We start from the raw sequence: 22,661 nt of genomic DNA, 5'->3' as shown, positions 1-22,661 counted from the left end.
AAGTCAGCTGGTTTCGAGTAGGAGCCTCACTTTGATCAGCAGCTGGGAACCAGAACCAGAAAGGCCAGAGGGAGCAGGTAAAAACTTGAGCTCAGGGCATTAACTTTGATACATCACACGGGAGTATTGTGGGAGCTGCACTTCGTTACATCACAAGTGCAAAAATGACATTTTGGACAGAAGGGTTCCTGATTAGTAAGCTGTGGTCAGGAGATTCTATTTTTTCATACCTTGGAATTCCATTAACCAAATACCCATGAGGTTTGAGAGTAGTGGGATTTACAGTAGTACATACAGTGTTGTTTACAGAATATCGTAATTAATATTTGTTAGTGAGGATCCAACACTAGGATCCATCTAGTTAACTAATTTAATTTAATAGAAATTTATTTTTATTTAACTAGTTGCTGGGGCTGAGAATGGCAGTGTGGTAGCCTGCTTCTCCTGCAAAATGTGGGACATAATTCAGTTTGAACATCCCTGACAACTACATCTACAGGAAGCATATCCGGTCCTGCTCCTGTAAGACCACATGATCGTTTGCAGTCACAGTTGGATACACTTAAGAACATGCAGGAAGTGAAAAGTATCCACAGGAAAGAGTTTTAGAGGTATGGTCACCCCCAAGGTTCATGCAGAAAGATGGGTGACTGCTCTAACAAATGTATCGTTTTGGATATTTATTTGAGTTGGGGGTGGGGTGGGTGGGCAGTGATGGTGGTGACTGCCTGCCAGGCAATGGTGACAGCAGCAGCTGCAATAGTGGCTCCACAGCTGCCTCTGTTGTACGGAAAAAATGGTCAAAGTGCAGTAGTAATAGGGGACTCCACTGGTCAGGAGTACAGGTAGATGTTTCTGTGGCTGTAAAATAAATTCCAGGTTGGTACGTTGCTCCACTGGGGCTAGCATCAAGGAGGGCAAGAAGCTAGAGGTCACATATGCAAATTGTACTAATGTCACAGACAGAAAAAGAATGACAAAGTCCTCAAAGAGAGTTCAGGAAATTAGGTATTAAGTTGAAAAGCAGAACCGCTAAGGTTATAATCTTGGGATTACTCCCATGCCACATGCCAGTGAGGCCAGGAATAGGAAAATAAGAATAGGAAAACAATACAACTAAATACATGGCTAAAGAGCTGGTGGTGGAAGAAGAGCTCAGACATATGGATCATTGGAATTTCTTCCAGAGCAAGTGGAACCTGTACAATAAAAAGAACAAGTTGCATCTAAACTGCAGCGGCATCAATATCCTGGCAGGGAGGTTTGCTAGTGTTACTTTGTGAGTGTTGCAGTGTGAACTGGAGCAATATGTCAGCCAAGGGAAATGGCCAAAGAAGAGTTAGAGACAGGTCAGCAAGACTCAAAGGAAAAACCAGGGAGAAGTTACTGAACAGAGCAGGACTGGTGGTCTGAAGTGTATTTGTTTTAATACAAAGTGTACAACAGGTAAGGCAGATAAACTTAAAGTGTGGATTAGCACATATAATTGTGATGATCTTGGTTGAGAGGGGTCAAGATTGGCAGCTTAATATTCTGGGATTAAATGTTTCAGACAAGATAGAGAGGGATGCAAAAGAGGTGGGGGAGTTTGAGTTACAAAATGGGAGAATATCACAGCTGTACTGAGGGAGGATACCTTGGATGGCTCATCCAGTAAGGCCCCATGGTCGACCTCAGGAACAGGAAGGGTGCAGGCCCTTGGATTGGGTTGTACCACAGGCCTCTCAATAGTCAGTAGGTGACAGAGGAACAGATATGTGGACAGATTATGGAAAAATGTAAAAACTACAGGGTTCTGGTGGTGAGTGATTTTAACTTACCCTGTATTGATTGGGACTCCCTTAGACCCAGAGGCTTGGATGGGGATGGGTGGAATTTGTTAGTGTTTCAAAACACTGTCCTGGACACACCTATGTAACTTGGGACATGGCCATACCAAACTTGATAACGTGGAACGAGCCTGGCCAGGCAATCGAAGTTTTGGTGGGGGTGCATTTCGAGAACAGTGACCATAATTCTGTAAGTTTTGGGTTACTTACGGATAAGGATACGAGTAGTTCTCAGGTCAAAGTACTAAACTGGGGAAAGGATAACTATGACAATATTTGGCAGGTGCTGTTTGAGGGTAAACCCACATCTGGCATATAGAAATCTTTTAAAGGTCAGTTGATTAGAGTTCAAAACTAGCTGTTCCTGTGAAAATGAAGGATAAGAATGGCAAAATTCAGGAAACCTGGATGATAAGAGAAATTGTGAGCTTAGTCAAAAAGGAAAAGGATATATATGCAAGGTTTAGGAAACTGAAAATAGACAGAGTCCTTGAAGACTATAATAAAACCATGAAAAGAATTTAAGCAAGGAGCTCAGAGGATGAGGGGCATGGATAGGATAAATAGACAAAGTCTTTTCCCTGGGATGGGAGAGTCCAGAACTAGAGGGCATAGGTTTAGGGTGAGAGGGGAAATATATAAAAGAGACCTAAGGGGCAACCTTTTCACACAGAGGGTGGTATGTGTATGGAATGAGCTGCCAGAGGATGTGGTGGAGGCTGGTACAATTGCAACATTTAAGAGGCATTTGGATGGGTATATGAATAGGAAGGGTTTGGAGGGATATGGGCCGGGTGCTGGCAGGTGGGACTAGATTGGGTTGGGATATCTGGTCGGACCGAAGGGTCTGTTTCCATGCTGTACATCTCTATGACTCTAATGACTAAAAGGTTCAAGCTCAACCGTACAAGCATGGAGTGCTGCCTCACCAAATTGTCCTTGGCAAACAGGATTAAGGAAAATCCCAAGGTGTTTTACAAAATCCCAAAGAGTAGTTAGGGATAGGGTGGGCCAGGACAATGCAGTGAATTTGTGCATGTAGCTGGAGGAAGTGCATGAAGTCTTTAATGAATACTTTGCATTGGTATTTAGAAAGGATAAGGATATGGGGGAATACTGATATTCTTGGGATCGCTAATACAAAAAAAGGTTTTGGGTGTTTTGAAAAACATTAAGGTAGACAAGTACACAGACCTCATGGGATCGATTTCAAGAATACTGAGGGAGGCGAGTGAGGAAATTGCTGAGACATTGTACAAATTTTTTGTATCCTCTTTAGTGACAGGAAGGATTCCATAGGAGTGGACCATAGCCAATTTATTCCTTTGTTAAAGAAGGACAACAGGGATAATCCAAGAAATTACAAGCTGGTGAGCCTTATGTCAACGGAAGGGAAATTACTGAGAAGATTCTTAGGGATAGAATTTACTCACATTTGAAGAAATATGGACTTGTTAACGATGGCAACATGGTTTAATACAGAGAAAGTTGTGTGTCACAAACCTGTTTGAGTTTTTTTGAGCAAGTGACAAGATGATTGATGAGAAAGGGGAGATAGATATTGTCCAAATGGACTTCAGCAAGGTCCTCATGGTAGGCTGATATAGAAGTCACATGGGATCTGTGGCGAGTTGGTAAGATAGATACAAAACTGGCTTAGTCAGAGAAAACTGACATTAGCGGTAGTTTTTTTTTTCAGATTGGAGATCTGTGATCAGTTGTGTTCCGCAGTTATCAGTGCTGGGAGCCCTGTTGTGTGTAATATAAATTCTAGACATAGGTTTGTGAGCAAATCTACATCCAGAACCTCAATCTGAGTTACAAATCTTCTTAAACCTCGCTAATGTGTCTAAATGATTTGGAGGAGAATGTAGGTGTTCTGATCAGTGTGCTTGTGTATGATAATATGATCAAAGTTTACAGGCGATAAGTGGGAACAGGGTACTGAGTTGGATGATCAGCTTTGATCCTACTGAAAACATCCTTCTTTAGATATGCAACTCAACTGTACAAGCTTAGAGTGCTGTCTCACCCAATTGTCTTGCACAATTGTAGCAAGATGGTCTTTCTCTCGTGTTCCAATCCTCTTGTAACAAAAACATTTCTATTTGCTTGCTATGCCTACATGTTAATTACATAACTGGAGAAACTCTGCAGAACTGGCAGCATTTGTGGAGAGAAAAAGAGTCACATTTCAAGTCCAGTGACGCTTCAAAAGATCATTGGATTCAAAGTGTTTAGTCTATTTTTGAGTCTCTCAAGTCTTTCAGTATGTTATTTGTTGAACTATTACTGTGGTACATGAGGAGAAAAAGAAAGCTACCCTTAGCTTTTATTGAAGACTTTAAAATGAAACACTAAATTAATCATTAATTGGCAAACTTAACCCGTGTGTTTTTTTTTCAAAGAAGAATCAAAATAAACTTCAAAAGAAATAAACATTTCTTCTATATTAAGATTTTTTGGGGGGAAAACTAAATTCTCATACTCTAAGGTTCTAAAGTTTCCTTTCACAATTGTCGGATAAGCATATTCTAGGAATAATACGTGAATTGAACCTTACCTAAAGGATCTTCAGCTGGAATAAGAGATTTGAGGGAATTGAGCCAAAAGGTCACTTGATTCAGTTGCATTTCATATGGTTCCTCTAGACTGAAAAGCACCATGTGGACAGCAGTGGAGTCATTTGCAGCAAAATAATCATAACAGCAATAGTAGACAGGATTACCAGAGAACTCCCAGACACTAAAATCGCCAACACCTAAAAGAAATTCAATGCTCAATTATCCTGAGCTGACCAATACATTTTTAAAAAAAGACCACATGCTAACAGTCTGATTCATTTTACAATTTAAAATTGCTGAGCAGAAAGCAGTGGTAACAAGTTAAGACAGTGATTCCCAAACTGTGGATTTCAGATCAGGTTTGTGAGAAACAAAACCATGTTAATCTTACATAGTGTGGCATTATCTAGGAGTTTCAATATAATCTAGGTATTAGGTAAGCTCTATTTCCACAGGGACCCGAAACAGGATGTGCAAATACATTGAGAGGATGATTCTGAGCTGGGAGTAGGTGTTGCAAGGTGCAGTCTCTTTGGAATATTGTAAGAGCCTGTTCCCAACCCTCCAATCACCTTCTGCCATGCTTACTGGCCGCCAAATGCATGTTTGCCATCTGACACTCCCAATCATCATCCAGCCATCAGCTAAGTGGATCAAATATGGAAACCAATTGGCATGCTTCTCTAAAAGTTGATATGTTTTCTCATTCTCTTGAAGATTCTGATTCTGACCTGGGAGAATTTACGAATCCTCAAACATCAGGTCCCAGCTTTGAGGATGATTGTTTGCCATTTTATTTGACTGCAGACAACATTACATTCAAGCTGGCACAGGTTCAAGGTGAGGGGGGAAAAGGTTTAGGAGAGAAGTGCAGGGAAATCTTTTCATACAGCGACTGGTGGTGCCTGGAAAGCAATGCCAGTGGAGATGATGGATTGGTATGGATTGAGGATTGGCTGTCTGACAGAAGGCAGAGAGTTGGGGATAAGAGGTTCTTTTTCGGAATGGCAGCCGGTGACAAGTGGTGTCCCAAAGAGTTCAGTTTTGGGGCCGCAGCTGTTCACGTTATATGTTAATGATCTGGATGAAGGGACTGGGGTCATTCTAGCGAAGTTTGCCGAGGATACGAAGTTAGGTGGACAGGCAGGTAGTACTGAAGAAGTGGGGAGGCTGCAGAACGATCTAGACAGTTTGGGAGAGTGGTCCAGGAAATGGCTGATGAAGCTCAATGTGAGCAAATGTGAGGTCTTGCACTTTGGAAAAAAGAATACAAGCATGGACTACTTTCTAAACGGTGAGAAAATTCATAAAGCCAAAGTACAAAGGGATCTGGGAGTGCTAGTCGAGGATTCGTTAAAGGTAAACATGCAGGTTGAATCAGTGATTAAGAAAGCGAATGCAATGCTGTCATTTATCTCAAGAGGGTTGGAATATAAAAGCAGCGATATGCTATTGAGACTTTATAAAGCTCTGGTTAGGCCCCATTTGGAGTACTGTGTCCAGTTTTTGGCCCCACACCTCAGGAGGGACATACTGGCACTGGAGCATGTCCAGTGGAGATTCAGACGGATGATCCCTGGAATGGTAGATCTAAAGACGAGGAACAGCTGAGGATCCTGGGATTGCACTCATTGAGGTTTAGAAGGTTAAGGGGAGATCTAATAGAAACTTACAAGATAATACATGGCTTGGAAAGGGTGGACGCTAAGAAATTGTTTCCGTTAGGCGAGGAGACTAGGACCTGTGAGCACAGCCTTAGAATTAGAGGGGGTCAATTCAGAACAGAAATGCGGAGACATTTCTTCAGCCATAGAGTGGTGGGCCTGTGGAATTCATTGCCGCGGAGTGCAGTGGAGGCCGGGACGCTAAATGTCCTCAAACCAGAGATTGGTAAGTTCTTGATGTCACAAGGAATTAAGGGCTATGGGGAGAATGCGGGTAAGTGGAATTGAAATGCCCATCAGCCATGATTAAATGGCGAAGTGGACTCGATGGGCCGAATGGCCTTACTTCCACTCTTATGTCTTATGGTCTTATGATGAAAACAGGCACATTAACAATGTTTAAAGGCATATTTTGACAGATACATGAATGGGAGGCGAACAGAGATATAGAAACTGCACATAGGGAATATGTAGTGTTCTAAATAAGGAATAGGTATGGGCTTGGTGGGCCAAAGGACCTGTTCCTGTGCTGTATTGAATTGAATTGAAGCTGCATCATGCCTGCACCAGATTTGTAAACATGCCTGTTTCCAACAGGGATCATTATATAGCTGTCCATAGCAGATTTCCTCACTAAACCATTTATAATAAAGACTACTGAGAGATTCCATGAATTATGGCTTTGGTCAGCTAATTCAACCTTGAACTGGAATTTTATTTTGCTTCTTCCTGATTAAATGGCTTAGATACTCTACAGCATCAGGACAGCACTTGTTTGATAAATGCTACCAAAGATTTAAACAAACTGCCTCAGTAATTGTTGTACATGAAGAACAAATTGATTTACTATGATCTTGAGGTAAGTGGCGAATTAAACTTAAATTAGAGACATACTGCAAATGAAATTAATGCCTTTTAAAATGCAGCTTCACCCACTCAATTTTACACAGTAATAACACAGCCCAGAAACTAAACAGCTTTCTGAATATGATAAGCCTGTTGAGATTCCAAATAGCAAAAACAATTAAGCATGTTTTATACAATAATGGATTCAAATTTCATACTAGCTCTGTATTTAAACTTAATGACCAAGTAGCCAGTAAAAAGGTCAGGAGTTCCAAGTTAGCTCTGTTGTAAAGTAAACATTTCTTACCATTAACATTAGCATGTTGTATGTCAATTGCTTTAGTAGACTGGTCATCAGTTACATAGTGCAAATTGTGTGTAGGTGAAACAAAAGCCTGTAGAACGCCTTTGGTTAGACTTGGTTCAAACATCATGCTCCGGCTCCTTACACTGACATTTTCACAGCCAGGGTACAAGTTTGAAATACTCACTGAAACTTGAAATGAGAAATTAATCAAATATGCTGCTTATAAAGGCAACGGCTCTTGGTCCAAGGTCTCCATCTAAATAAAAGTTGTAAAGCTTCTTAAATATAAATTATTCAAATTCAATTCAACTTTTCAAAAATATAAATTATGGCCCAGTGTGTGAAAGGCATTAACTGATACTAAACCGATATCAATTGGAGCAGCAGTTTGGTGCTATGCAATTGGACATGTCCCCTTTTTAAACAGAGAAGGGGAAAGAAAAGTCAGCCAGTAACTTTGGGATTATTTTTGGAGTGTATTGACTGTTATTTATAGGCGACAACACAACCAGTTCACATAGAATGGTGAGATGAATTATTAATAAACACCACTAAAAAGTAGTTTGAGAGATAGATAACAGCCAAGACAATGGGACAACTTTCATATATTTCAAATAATACCATGATGCATTTTTCATCCAAGTGAGGGTGCAGATGGGGGCCTCAGTTTATATGCTGCATCTGAAGGTCAGATCTTCTAACAACGCAGCATGTTCTTTGGACTGCAATGAAATCACAACCAAGATAATAGCTCATTCCCAGAAACTGCCTTAAATCACAACCTTCTGATTCAGAGCCAAAGATAAACGAATAAGACAATGATTCATTGCGGTATAAGGGATGGCATTCCCAAGCTCCCTATGCTTTGCCATTGTGAATTGTTACATCCAATCTGATTTCACTACCTTTGTGCTTCAACTCTAGCTCAGTTGGTAACACTTGTGTCTGAGTTGCAAAGTTCCAGTTTAAAGGCCCACTCCAACACTTCAGTACAAATATCAAAGTTGGGACTCCAGAACAGTACAGAAAACTTGTCACATTGTCAGAGGTCAAGGTTTGGACCTTTTGCTTGAATGTAAAAGATCCTATGGGATTATTTTGAAGAAGAGGCGAACTATCCCCTGGATCCTGGCCAATATTTAGCTGTCAGTGTCACAAAAATAGAACACCAGGTTATCACATTGCTATTTGTCGGTGCTTGCTGAGTGCAAATTGGCTGTGGCGTTTCCTAAATTATAGTAGTGGACAATTAGGCAAGGAAATCAAAGAATATTGGGGTTAGATGGAAATGCACACTTCAAACTCAAATACATCTCTCATGACTTTTTTTTAATGTTAAGGCAGGCAAAAAGGACATACGTGGCTTACTTCTGTTCCTAATTTGTACACTTATGAGACCACATTTTTGTAAAGACAGCATTTGCTTTAAAATACTTTGAAAATGTCTGGTTGGCATGAAAAACACAAGATAAATGCAAGGCTTCTTTGATTTTCTCATAATTCCAAGAAATTTCAAAGCAGCTCTGGAAAGGTTTGCAATTAAACCTCATCTGGGGATGGAGGAGACCATTTCCTCGTGATGGGGTTTATTGCTGTCCAGGGGTTAGACCAGGGACTGATGTTACTCCTAGCATTTTCACTGAAATCCAATGGATGATTGTAGACCCACATAAAAGTGCTTTTGTAAATCCATTTCCAGAATGAAAGGGACATATTTGGCAGGAAGAACATTAGGGATACAAATCATCAGGCACTTTAGATAGCTTAATTTTGGTCATAAAGTATGCTATTAGTATAAAAAACATTACAAAATCCTACTGTTATAGCAGACCGAAAACACAAACCATATCCTGCAAAACTGAAACCATAAGCTGTCTTTTTATTAGTAACATTTTATTTGGATTTTGACAGGCTGGTGAACATAACCTGTTAGTACTGCTAAGTTCACTTCCATTAATGGATTTCAAAGTCTGCTGGTGGAATAAAGTAGTCAGATTTTGCAGCATTAACAATTGGAACTGACTCATTGACACCTATGTTTCACTATCCAAATTAAACAACATCAAATTATACAAGCATCTTCTGATTCATATCAGGAGAGATTCTTTGTATCAATTAGTTCTGTCCTCATTTCTACTTATCCTTTTTCGATTTAGTAAAGCCACAAGAAATAGGAACAGTAGGCGGCTATGTGGTCCCTTGAAACTGCTTCACCAATAGGATCGTGGCTGATCTGACATTTCTCCTGATAACCTTCCTGCTCTTACCCCGCAACCCTCGATTCCCCTATTAATCAACGATCTATCTATTTATCTCAGCCTAAGTATACACAAGGACTCTGGAATTCGTTGCCACAGAGAGCTGTGGGGAGGAGCAAAGACACTCAATCCTCACAGAAGAAATTCCTTGACATCTGTGTCTTAAATTAGTACCCACACATAATGGACACTCAAGGTGAATAGCAAAGCTCTCTTCCCAATGGTGTGGAAGTTCAAAACTAGGCGGCATATTGTTGAGGTGACAGGGGAAAGATTTAAAAGGGACATGGTGGCAATTTTTTTTCACAGAGGGTGGTTCGAAAGTGCAATACTCTGCCTGAGGAAGTGGTAGATACAGGTACAGTTACAACATTTAAAAGACATTTGAATGTTACATGAATAGGAAAGGTTTAGAGGGATATGGGTCAAATACAGGCAAGTGGGCCTAGTTTAGTTTGGGAGGCTTGGTCTGTGTGGACTGGTTAGATGAAGGGTCTATTTCCATGCTGTAGAACTCTATGAGGCAGTCACATCATGATTTGGGAAATGGCTGTTTTAATAGGTCTCAAAACATGATGGTGTGATTGTATCTCTAGGGAGAAGCACAATTATAATACCTACATTATGGCTATCCTTCACACTGTTGTTTAGAAATATTAAGGATACCTGTTGGCTTTGACGATAGTGGCGATGGAGGATAACGAGTTGAGTTGGTGGACGACAGCCTTGGTCTGCGTCTCCTGAAGAAACTTCGCAGAAGTCCACATTTGAGAGATTCTACAAGTGCCGTTTTACCTGTTCCTGAATTTCCAAACAACTTCAGTTTTATTCGGGCTTGGGAATTTTGAGAATGCCTAAGTTGCTGAATGAACATGCCTCTATGTGTATCCTAAAGTAAAACAAAGCAACAGAATTAATAGAGTTAACATTGTCTCCATTGGCATGTCATCTAAGATGTTAAGGAGCTTTAAGCAGTTATTTTTTGTAACAAGTTAATATATTCATTTTTGTTTTAATAATGCACAACGGAAACTAAGCCGACAACTTTGCTAAAATAATAAAGTGGAACTTGCCCCAAATGTCAGCAATAGTGAATTCATAAATTTCACTGCATAAATTTAGATCACAATAAATTAGACAAACTGAAATCCTTCAATTTATCCTGTAAGGAGCACCATTCATGTACATCTGCTTATAATGCAGCACTAGGCAAAATGAAACTGGATAAATCTGGAAATGCTAAATAGAGTACAAGTACCTTCCTTCCGGAGACGAGAATGAAAATATGCATGCACTTATGTAACCAAAACATGCTATAAAAGTTAAAACACTCTATGCAAGCAACTATCAGTTGGCATAATGCCTATAAATTACTTAATCTGGAAATAATAAAATGTTAGAATAGTATTAGAACGTATCGGTGAAGCAGTGCTATTTTCTGCCTATGCAAAAATATTCTCAGAGTTGTTATAAACATTGCCACTGGAGGGAGTATAAAATTAAAAATCACAACAGGTTATAGTCCAACAGTTTATTTGGAAGCACCAGCTTTTGGAGCACTGCTCCTTCATCAAGTGGTTGTGGAATATAAGATTGTAAGACGCAGAATTTTCTCGTAAAATTTACAGTGTGATGCAATTGAAATGATATATTGAAAAACCTGGATTGTTTGTTAAGTCTCTCATCTTTAGAATGACCATGTTGGTTTCAGTTCTTTCATATGTAAATCCCAGAACTTTTTTTTAAAAAGTTACATTCTCAAATGAACTTTAACAATAGGTGCCATGTCAGCTTCAATAATGCATGAAGGTGCAAGCTTAAGGTCTGTCTGTCTTTGTCCCAATGTTCAGACTGACACTATTTCTACAAAAAGGATTTACAGAATCTTACGTGGATGCATGCAATTTTTTGAGCAAAATAAAACGTAATTCTGCAAGTGCAAACTCACCCCACATGCATGCGCGTGTCTAAGTGTAAGTGTAAGTGTAAAGGGGTACAAGTTTGTGAGAGGGTGAGTGTGTGGGTGAGAGTGTGGGGGGTGTTTATGTATGAGCAGATGAGAGAGGGTCTGTAGGAGTGTGTGCGCGCGTATGTGCATGTGTGTACAAGCAAGAGTGCTTATCATTCAGTGGTGTCACCTGTAGTGTGACATGAACCCAAGGTCCCAGTTGAGGCCATCCCATGGGTACTGAACTTGACTATCAGCCTCTGCTCGGCCACTTTGCATTGTTGCCTGTCCTAAAGTCTGCCTTGGGGGATGGTCATCCGAATGTCCGAGGCCAAATGTCCCGGACCGCTGAAGTGTTCCCCGACTGGGAGGGCACTCCTGGCTGGTGATTGTTGTGTATACATGGAGTATATACTCCTTTCCAATCACTGGTGGGCTGATTGCTCAGGCTTATGAGGCATCTTACTCCAGATGATATAAATCACTGGAAGTCATTAACAAAAAATGTTTTAACCAGTACTTTCATCAGAAATGTGATGGGTGTGGAGGGATTGGAAGAATAAAAGGGAAGGTCTGGGACAGATAGAGACACTAAATGTAAAATGATTACATGATGTTGTTGACCAAAGCAAAAGATAGTGGTCATGACTATAATAATGAAACAAAGAAAATGTCCAGATGGGTGTGAATGACAGAGTAATGAACATCTTTTTCCAATTTTTAAAAAGCAAAATCATGACAAACAAGAATTTGATCACAACTAGGTGTTTACAGCGTAAGAGGTGGTCATTCAGTCCTTCATGTCTACACTACAGAGGCTACAGCTATGCAAGTGAATATCTAAATAATGTACACATGTTACAATACTTTCATAGCAGGAAGTTCCAAATACCCATGCTGTCCAAGTTGAAAACTTTATCTCTAATTCTCCTCTCGGCCTTCTGTATGTCTTACCTTATATCTATGCCTTCTAGTTATGATCCCCTCTACTACTGGAGAAGAAGTGCTTTCCTATCCAACTTATCCAAGCCTCTCATTACCTTATAAATGTCTGTCAGATCCCCTTTGAACCTTCTCTACTCCAAGGATAACTATCCAACGTTTCCTCATATGTCAGTCCCTCCAGCCTAGACTGTGGATTACAGAGGCTGTAAAGCGCCAAAGAAAAATGAGGTACTGTTCCTTAACCTGTTCTGTGCTTCTCTGGAATATAATTTAAGACCAATTTGGTGAATTAAAATGACAAGCAACTGGAAGCTCAAGGTCACACTTGCTGACGAGACAGATGTTCTGTAAAGGGATTTGGTCTCCCCAGCACAGAGATTGCATTATGAGAAGCAATTACAGCAGACCAGACTAAAAAAGGGACACGGTGGCACAGTGGTTAGCACTGCTGCCTCACAGCGCCAGAGACCTGGGTTCAATTCCTGCCTCAGGCGATTGACTGTGTGGAGTTTGTACATTCTCCCCGTGTCTGCGTGGGTTTCCTCTGGGTGCTCCGGTTTCCTCCCACAGTCCAAAGATGTGCAGGTCAGGTGAATTGGCCATGCTAAATTGCCCGTAGTGTTAGGTAAGGGGTAGATGTAGGGGTATGGGTGGGTTGCGCTTCGGCGGGGTGGTGTGGACTTGTTGGGCTGAAGGGCCTGTTTCCACACTGTAAGTAATCTAAATTGTTGCTTCATCCAGATGGAGTATTTGAGGCCTTGGACAGTGAGTAGAGAGGAAATAAAAAGGGCAAATGTTTCTCCTGGTGTGGGAAGGTACTATGGAAGGTGATAAGATGAGACGTTAAGGTGATTGAGAAGTAGACCAGGCTTTTGAAAAGGGTTCAATCCCTTAGGAACTCTGGCAGGAAAGGCTAGGAGTTGAAGCATTTGATGGTGTAATTGAAGTGCCAGAAAAGATGGAGCATGATCCTTCAAACATGGAGGTTGGTTTGATGGACAGTGAGGTAAAGCGGAAAAATCACGGTTCTCGAAACAAGAGAAATGGTTGAGAGCAGCATGTGGGAAATGGGCTGACCACAGTTCAGGGTCCTGTCAACCATAGTGAGGGAAGTCCTGAGGTGAAAAGAACCATTTTCATCATTTCTTGATCAGTTAGGAACACAGGGGTAGTAGTAGACCATTCAGCCCACTGAGCATGCTACACCATTCCATACAATGATGGCTGGTTATCCACATCAATGCCATTCTCCTCCACACCATTCATATATCTTTTCATATCAGTGCCTTTTAGAAATCTATTCAGCTCCACTTTAAGCATTGCCAATTACTTAGCCTCCACAGCCCTTTTAGATAGAGATGTCCAAACATTCACAACTGTCGGAATAAAAATGTTTCTCATCTCAGTTGTAAAGTTTGTAAATAGCTTTCCCTTTATTCTGAAAGTGTCCTCTGGTTTCAGGCCTCCCCAGCCAGGGGAACCATCTGACCTGCAACTATTTGTCTGCCCCTTCAAGTATTATTTAAGTTCTACTGAGATCACTTCTCATTCTGCAGAACTCTGGAGAATACAGGCCCAGTTTCCAAATCTCTCTTCACAGGATAGTCATGCCATCATGGGAAAAATTCTAGCAAATCTTTGCTGCACTCTATCTGTGGTGATGATATCCTTCTTAAGGTAAGGAGACCACACCTGGAGAACTGCCCACAGTTCTCCAGGTGTGGTTCAACCAAACTTTTAATACAATTGAAGCAAGACTTCAACTTATCAACTGCTTTTCTCTCCAGAAATGCTGCCAGGCCTAGTGAGTATTCCCAGCATGCTGTTTTTATTTAAATTTCCAGTGTTTGTGATGCTTTAATGTTTGTTGTTTCTCTTTTCTTCACTATGATATGGAGAGCATATTGAATAAACCTGTTGTTTGTATGACGATGATTATTATACCACATATTATGGAATCGTTTCAAGAATCCCTGAGACTCAATTGCTGCAAAATCCACCTCCAGGCTTTATGGCACCACTGGGAAGCTTCAGTCGGCTTGTGGCGAAGAAACTCTTCAGAAGATATAATCCGAAATCTGGATGAGGTGACAGCTATGGCATTTTTCTTAATAAGGGCAATAACAAAGTAAGATGATGCCATGTTTCACGTGTCTCTTTTCCACCTTCTTGACAATAATGATGCAAGCTGAATTGGACCTGGAAGATTACGTTCCATTGAAACAAAACTGGAAATACAAATGATCACTTCATCCCAAAACCCTTTTGTTCTATAACTTGTTAAGTTTGGTTTTGGCTGATCATGAACAGCTGCAGCTGAATTTTATGTTTTGAACTGGCCTTACAGCAGCAGTACTATCTTTTTCCAAACATAGACACGTAATTCTGCATCCTAATTTGTATTTTGGGCAAAATGAATCACTGAAAATTTGACAGAACTTGGGAGATTCCAGCTAGCAGACTCTCATTCAGATGACAAGTATTCTGAGTGGGAAAATGGCCATTTACATTTCTTATCATCAGCTGAGAAGATAATCTGTTGAATGGACAGGTACAATATGTAGCTAAAGGTGATCAAATAGACCCTTCATCACTATGTGATGAATAAAGTCAGACCAGTGTTGCATTTATATTGCAAATCAACTACTACAAAAAGATGCTGCAATATTACTGTTGTGAAGATCAAATTACTTACTTATTAGTTAGTTTTGTCAGATCAACTTTAAAATCAGTTTCCAGATACATAATTGGCTCCAAACTCAAATGACCATTTCAAGAGTCAGCAGCTACTTCAGTCAAGTGTGCACTAGCTAAATGAAGGAAATTCAGCTTATTTCAACAAAAACAAATTGCTGGCAAAACTCAGCAGGTTTGGCAGCATCTGCGGGAAGGAAGCAGAGTTAACAGTTTGAATCCAGTGACTCTTCATTAGAAGTGGCAGCAGCTGGGAAAAAACTGGCATCGATGCTGAAGATGAGGTTATAAGAGTGAAGGCAGGCGAGTGGATAGGTGGAGATGGAGCCCAGAGAACAAGATGTGCAAGACGTAGGTACAGAGACTACGGATGGCAGGCCAGGACAGAAGAAAAGCTGAATAAGTGATAATGAAAATTAAAGGTAGCAGAGAATGATAGTCTGCACTGAAAGCAGTCTATGTAATGGCAGGATTGGGTTTGGGAGTGGTAAAGATGGAATCAGTATCTAAAGTTATTGAACTCTATGTTGAGATCCAGATACTGTAGGGTCCCCAAGTGGAAAATGAGATGTTGTTCTTTGAGCTTGCACTGATGCTTGTTGAAACACTGCAGTAAGCCTGCAACAGAAATATTGCTGTTGAAGTTCCATGCAACTAGAAGCTTTGGATCATTTTTACAGACAGAATGTAGTTGTGCACTAAAGTGATCACCTAGTCTGCGTTTTGTCTTCCCAATGTAGAGGAGCTTTTCCTAGCTGCTCTCAGTTCTGATAAAGAGTCTACAGAGCCATAGAAATGATACAGCACAAAAGGGGAGCATTGGGTCCATCTTGTCTATGCTGACCCAGCCACCCTTTCTAATTCCATTTTCCTACACAAGGCCCATTGCCCTGCAACTTGCACTTTTTAAGGTATAGATCCAGATACTTTTTGAAAGAGTTTAGGGTCTTTGGCTCTGCCACCAACTCAGGCATGAAATTCTAGACAACTACCACCTTCTGCGTAAAAAAGGTTTTCCTTGCATCCCCTCTAATCCTTTTGCCATTTAGAGTGAATCTATGACCCTTGATTTTTGAACTCTCTGCCAAGGGAAACTAGTCCTTTCTTCTGCCCTATACACACCCTTCACAATTTTGTATACATCAATCAATCATTCACTCCTCAGCCTTCTCTATTCTAACAAAAACAACCATAACTTCTCCAACCTCTGCTCATAGCTACAATTCTCCATCCCTGGCAACATTCTGGTAAATCTACTCTGTACTTTCTCCAGAGCAATTATGCCCTTCCAGTGACCAGAACTGCACACAATCCTCCATAATCACCTGATTCTCCACAATCACCTGACGAAGGAGCAGCACTCCAAAAGCTAGTGCTTCCAAATAAACCTGTTGGACTATAACCTGGTGTTGTGTAATTTTTAACTTTCTGACTGTGTAATCCTCAGCTGCAGTCTGACCTCCTTGCCAAACAAGACTGGATTCGAAACATCAACTCTGCTTTCCTGTCACAGATGCTGCCAGACTGGCCGAGTTTTGCCAGCAATTTCTGTTTTTGTTTCAGAGCTCTAGCATCCACAGTTCTTTACTTTATTGAAAAATATCATTTTAGTTGGTTGTCCTGCATTGCTGCTATGCTTATTTACATTGGTAGGTTGGTGAGATAAAGTTACGAAGGGATGTGGAGCTACAATGATAAATGATTTTGAACTATATATCAACCATAATCTAACTACGTGACAGACAGGCTGACTGGTCCACACTGTCCCAAGGATTCCCTGATATGCTTCACCTCCAGCAATTCCTGATTGAAGGGCTTATGCCTGAAATGTTGATTCACCTGCTCCTCGGATGCTGCCTGACCTGCTGTGCCTTTTCAGCACCACATTCTTGACCCTTTACCTCCAAGAACACAATTTCATTTATCTGATGGAATGAAGGCTTTGCTGTTATTGTTAATGACCATGAATGAGAAGTCTATTTGCTGGCATAGTGTTATTGCAGAGTAGGTGTTATCTTCGCCCATAAATAATTACAAGGGTACAATGTTCACATTGCTCCAGAAAAAAACTTTTTATTTCTGACAAAAGTTAAACTTAGAATGGTACAGTCCTTTAATTTTTGGTTTAATTGCCTGACCAGTTCAGGCTCATGGTGTTACCACTGTGGGAAGAAAAAGCACAAGCTGCCAAATTTGTTGCAAAAGGTGTGTTAACACCTGCTCATTATTAAGGTCCCCAATTTACATACCTTTTTAAGTCTGGCAAGTAAGTTGGCAACCTGTTCATGCTGTTCTGCTCTAGCAAGATCTTCTGAAGTTCTTCCGTCCTGTTAAACAACCAGCAATCAATTCAATTAGCTTGATTTCTACTTAATTTCATATTTAACCTACGAAAAGTCAGTGTTGGCAACCTGCATATTTCATTTTCACACACTTGTGCTAGAATATGACAGATAGCAAACTGTGTTAGCAGATGCTCAGTTAAGAGCTGCTAACAATTCACTCAGGAAGGTTTTGAAATGAACCAGATTTATTACACTGATTGCATAATAATTAGTTCCTGCTGTAACCACGTTAAAATACATTTCTGGATGAATGCATAATATGAGTAAATGCCTGCGGAGGCCAAAGAGGAATAAAAAAGCTTCATAAAACATCCGCGGATCGCATTACAATTGGCAAGAATATTAGCATATTTTTCCTGAACACTAGTGATTTTAGATGAAGAGTTTTCCAATTTTGTACATCACTTTCATTTTATTTGGTACAGCTCCAGTAATGATAATTATATGATAATACCTTAACCTATAATTTAAGAAATAATTTTCCTAAATCTTCCCTGACTCATTGAATCATACATTACAGGTGAGTAGCGAGTCAGCCTATTGTGCCTGTGCTGGCTCTTTCAAAGAGTTTTCATATTGCCACATCCCTTGCACTTGCTCCATGGCTCCACCAACACAGAGGTGTTTTCCTTTACTGTCCACGCAGTTCGAATTCTTACCCTTGATAGCTACCCAGGAAATATTAAGTGGGTAAAAACCACTTGTACTAACTGGGCAACCAACTCTCTAAACCCCTTGTATTCACTCCAACTACCTCTCACTCTCTGACTCCCCCACCCCACCCAACATAGCTTAATCATTGGTAACCTTATCACCTTGCTATTCCATGTACCCATATACCTCACTCACATTCATTCATTAGCACATTGAAAAACTGTCTAATGTCCCAAAGCTTTTTGTGTGTTAGTGAATGAATGAACTTACCTGATCATGGCAGCTAATGTTGTAAAGAAGTGGCATATTTGGAATCCTCCAACAATTCCTACACTACAAAGGATGACTCCAAAAACAGGTACATAAAAAATAAGAGCAAAGTAATCCAGCTCCTATAGCTTGCTCTGCCATTCAATAAGATCATGACTGATTTCATCATGGGCTCAACTTCACTTTCCTGCCTGATCCACATAAACCTCCAAACTGCTACTAATTTATTCGATGTCCCGGCATCCATTGCACTCTGAATTCGATAGCTTCATAACCATTTGACAGAAGTGATTTCTCCTCATCAGCGTTTTAAATCTGCTAACCCTTCTAAAACTATGACCTCTGATTAGAGATTGACCCATAAGAGGAAACATTTTCTGTGTCTATTTTGACAATCCCACTTTATCTTTTTTCCTCCTTAATTAGATCTCGTCTACTTCCATACTCCAGACAGTATAGGACTATACTGCTCAATTCCCCTTCGTAACACAAAACCCTCACTCCGGGACTCAATCTAGTGAATCTCCACTGATCAGCCTCCAAAGCAACTATATCCCTCAAGCAAGGGGACCATAACTGTATGCAATACTCCAGGTGCAGAATCACTGAAGGCTTATACAGTTGCAATAACACTTCCCTACTTTTATACTCTATTCCTTCAGCAATAAATGTCAGAATTCCAATTGCCTTCCTTATTACCTATTGTACCTTTATAATAGTTTTCCATAATTTATGCAGGAGTACACCCTGATCCTTCTGCACTGAAACACTCTGAGGTTTCTCTCTATTTAGTTAATAAGTTACCTTTCTATTCTACCAACCAAAATCAATAACCTCACACTGATCCATGTTAAACTCTATCTACCAAATTTTGGCCCATTCACTTAACCTATCCATACCCACATTCATTTGTAAAATTTTATTTCATATTTCATAATTTACTTTCCCACCTATTTTAGAGTCATCAGCAAACCTGACCGTAGTACCTTCTATCTCTGCATTCAAGTCATTAGTATAAATTGTAAATAGTTGGGGTGTGAGGACTGAACCCTATGGTACCCCACTACTTACATCTTATTAACCTGAAAAAGACCCATTTATCCCAACACACTGATTTCTGTTGGTTAGCTAATTCTCTATCCAAGGCAATCAATTACTTCCCAACCCCATGTCATCTGACCTTTTGTATTAACCTTTCATGTGGAACCTTATCAATGGCCTTCTGGAAATCCAGATGTACGGATTTGCAAGATTGCCATTATCCACTTTGTTTGTTACATCTTTGAAGAACTTTGGCAAAGTAGTCAAACACAATCTACCTCTCATAGAACCATGCTGACACTGATGGATTGAGTCCTGACTATTCGAATGTCCTTCTGCTTCTTCCTTAGTAATAGTAATAGTTTCCCAATGACATACATTAAACTAATTGTAGTTGCCTATATACTACATCCCACCATTTTTGAATTAAGGGCGTCATATTGGCACTTTTCAAACCACTGGAACCTTTCCCGCAAATCGGGGATTTTGGAATATTATAACCAATGGATCCAGTATCCCTTTTTCACTTTTTTTAAGAGGTCTAGGATATAGGCCATCTGGCCCTGGGAACTTACCTGCCTTCAATACATTCTGCTCAAGACATTCTCCCTGGTGATGATGATGATGGTGGTGGTGTTACATTCTTCCCTTAGTATAATCTCTGCATTACCTATTGTTATTGGGATGATACTAATGTCCACACTATGAAAACTGAAGCAAAATATTGCTTTATCTGCCATTTCTGGGCTCCCAACAATGAATTCCAGTCTCATCCTCCAAAGGATCACCGTTCACTTTAGTTACTAACCTCCCTTTTATAGACTTATAGCTTTTTTACATTTTGCACAGGATAGTTTACCTTTACCCTTTTAATTACATTGTTTTTTAAGTAACTCTTTGTTGGTCTTGAAATGTTTCCCAATCTCCTTGCCTGCCACTGCCCTTTGCAATATGGCATGCCTTCGTTTTTGCTCTTATGTTATCTTTAGCTTCTTTGTTTAGTTTTTTCATGAACTCCCCTTAGAACCTTTCTTCTTTTTTTGAAAATACTTTAATTGGGAATTGAATATCTCCTTAAACATCTACCACTCTTCATCAAATTTTAGTCTTTATATCCATGCTCTACATTAATGCAGGAAATGCAGAGATCCATCAGATAGATTCAAAAAAGGAGTGGGGTGGCAATCAAATGGTGACTGGCCCAGAACATCCAAGGAGTGATAATGTTTCAAAAACACTTCCTGAAACAGAAAGCATTACAGTTCATAACAAACCTGGTTTGCCAGAGGTATTTTTAAAATTCAGAATTAAATCTCTCTGAAGTATAACAGGAACCACCAAGTCAAAATCAGAACATGAGCCATCAGTCTTATAAGGCAAATATCATGCTGGTTCTTTTTCTCGAATACCATAGCTTGTAACAGAGTCAACAAATTGAATTCCCATATCACCATTTTCGGGACGCACATACCAAATCGGTGCAGGTCACTCATGAAATTTAATTTAGCTTCATTTCAAATCATTCTGCTATCATCAGCTGCTTTATTTAAAAAGAAGGATCTTAACCATACATGTCATAAGTTTATATTTCCATCTTTGTATTGCCCTGACATAACATATTATTCTTGCTGGAAATAAGAAAATTGGAATGCTTTCCCACCTTCCTAACTACATCCTTGCTCATGCATATTTGCCCTTTTATTTTTATTCCTTTTGCTATCCAGCCACTGGCTTTCAGCCAAATATGCAAAACTAGTTAACGACTTTTGAGAAGATTTGTAGCTCAGGTGGAGGTTCTGGATGTAAGTTTGCTTGCTGAGCTGGAAGGTTACAAAACTAGTACCAAATGATTTTATTGGAAAAAGATCTAATGAGGCTCATGCTTTTCTTGCATGATTAAGAATTTAACAGCTGTATACCCTTCAATATTTAAATAAAAAAGTTTAATAGGTTTCTTAAATTAACATCCTATACTGCAATTTTTAAAAAAAGGAACGGCAAAATTTAAGTAGTGAGTATATAGGATACACAATCTTCAGAATCAGTGCTGCTCACAGGAAATCTTGTCTGCCACTTGCACAGACCTGAATTCACGGGCCACCTTCCAGGATTTACGTTTGTTTTAAATAATATTAATTAAAACTTAGGGGAGTATGTCTGCAATTTAACCAACGTGCATGACTCAAAAAGCTGATACCATAATATCAAAGGCAATAGCGGGTGTAGGCCATTCAGTCCATCAATCTTGCTTCACCATTCAATAACACCATGACTGATCAGATTGTGGCCTCAGCTCCATGTTCCGGCTGGCTCTCAACTTAACCTTTGAACATATTCCATATTCCAGCCTGCCTGATGTCTTGGAGAAAAATGTGCCAAAGATTAATGACTTTTGTCTTTACCACCTCCATCTTAATTGGGAGACTCCATTTTTAAAGCTGTACTCCCTATGTCTGGATTGAAAGGAAACATCGTTTCAGCATCAACCATGTCAAGATCTCTCAGATTAGGGTGTAGGTTTGCTTGCTGAGCTGTAGGTTTGATATCCAGATGTTTCATTACCTGGCTAGGTAACATCATCAGTGGAGACCTCCAAGTGAAGTGAAGCTATTGTCTGCTGCTTTCTATTTATATGTTTGTCCTGGATGGGGTTCCTGGGGTTTGTGGTGATGTCATTTCCTGTTTGTTTTCTGAGGGGTTGCTAGATGGTATCTAGATCTATGTGTTTGTTTATGGCGTTGTGGTTGGAATGCCAGGCCTCTAGGAATTCTCTGGCATGTCTTTGCTTAGCCTGTCCCAGGATAGATATGTTGTCCCAGTCGAACTGGTGGGTTTTTTTTTCATCCGTGTGTAGGGCTACGAGGGAGATAGGGTCCTGTCTTTTTGTGGCTAGCTGGTGTTCGTGTATCCTGGTGGCTAACTCTTTTCCTGTTTGTCCTGTGCCTAGTGGACCTGTGCCTCACCACCCACTTCACCTTCAACAACATAATCTACAAACGAACCAACGACACACCCATGGGATCTCCGCTATCAGGATTCATAGTGGAAGCGGTAATGCAAAGAACACTATTCCAACGAGCAACCACACACTGCAGCACAGATGAACTTCGGAAAACAGAGGAGAACCACCTATACAACGTATTCAAGAAGAACGGATACTCAAGAAATACAGTCTGCAGATTCCTCAAGAACAAACCACGACAACAGACCAAACACAGCCAGAAACCCTAACCACCTTACCATCCATCAATGAAGTTTCAGAAATGACAGCCAGACTACTAAGACCCCTCGGAATC

At 40.2% G+C, this 22,661-nt stretch overlaps 1 protein-coding gene across 5 annotated transcripts in view; it reads right to left on the bottom strand.

Annotated features, from left to right (window-relative positions):
• The window catches only part of dapk1 (death-associated protein kinase 1), a 258,303-nt gene that overhangs the window by 46,882 nt on the left and 188,760 nt on the right, over positions 1-22,661 (bottom strand). For all 5 annotated transcript variants that reach the window (XM_072585888.1, XM_072585882.1, XM_072585887.1 and 2 more), the window contains 4 exons: positions 17,305-17,382; positions 10,135-10,357; positions 7,211-7,399; positions 4,393-4,590 (listed from right to left, as the gene is read on the bottom strand). In XM_072585888.1, the coding sequence (XP_072441989.1) occupies positions 4,393-4,590; positions 7,211-7,399; positions 10,135-10,357; positions 17,305-17,382 (688 nt within the window). The remainder of the gene's footprint in view (positions 1-4,392; positions 4,591-7,210; positions 7,400-10,134; positions 10,358-17,304; positions 17,383-22,661) is intronic.

This window comes from Chiloscyllium punctatum, chromosome 2 (genome assembly GCF_047496795.1).
Source record: "Chiloscyllium punctatum isolate Juve2018m chromosome 2, sChiPun1.3, whole genome shotgun sequence".
Classification (NCBI taxonomy): domain Eukaryota; kingdom Metazoa; phylum Chordata; class Chondrichthyes; order Orectolobiformes; family Hemiscylliidae; genus Chiloscyllium; species Chiloscyllium punctatum.
Note: the sequence above shows the minus strand (reverse complement) of the source record. Positions and strands in the feature narration are given on the sequence as shown.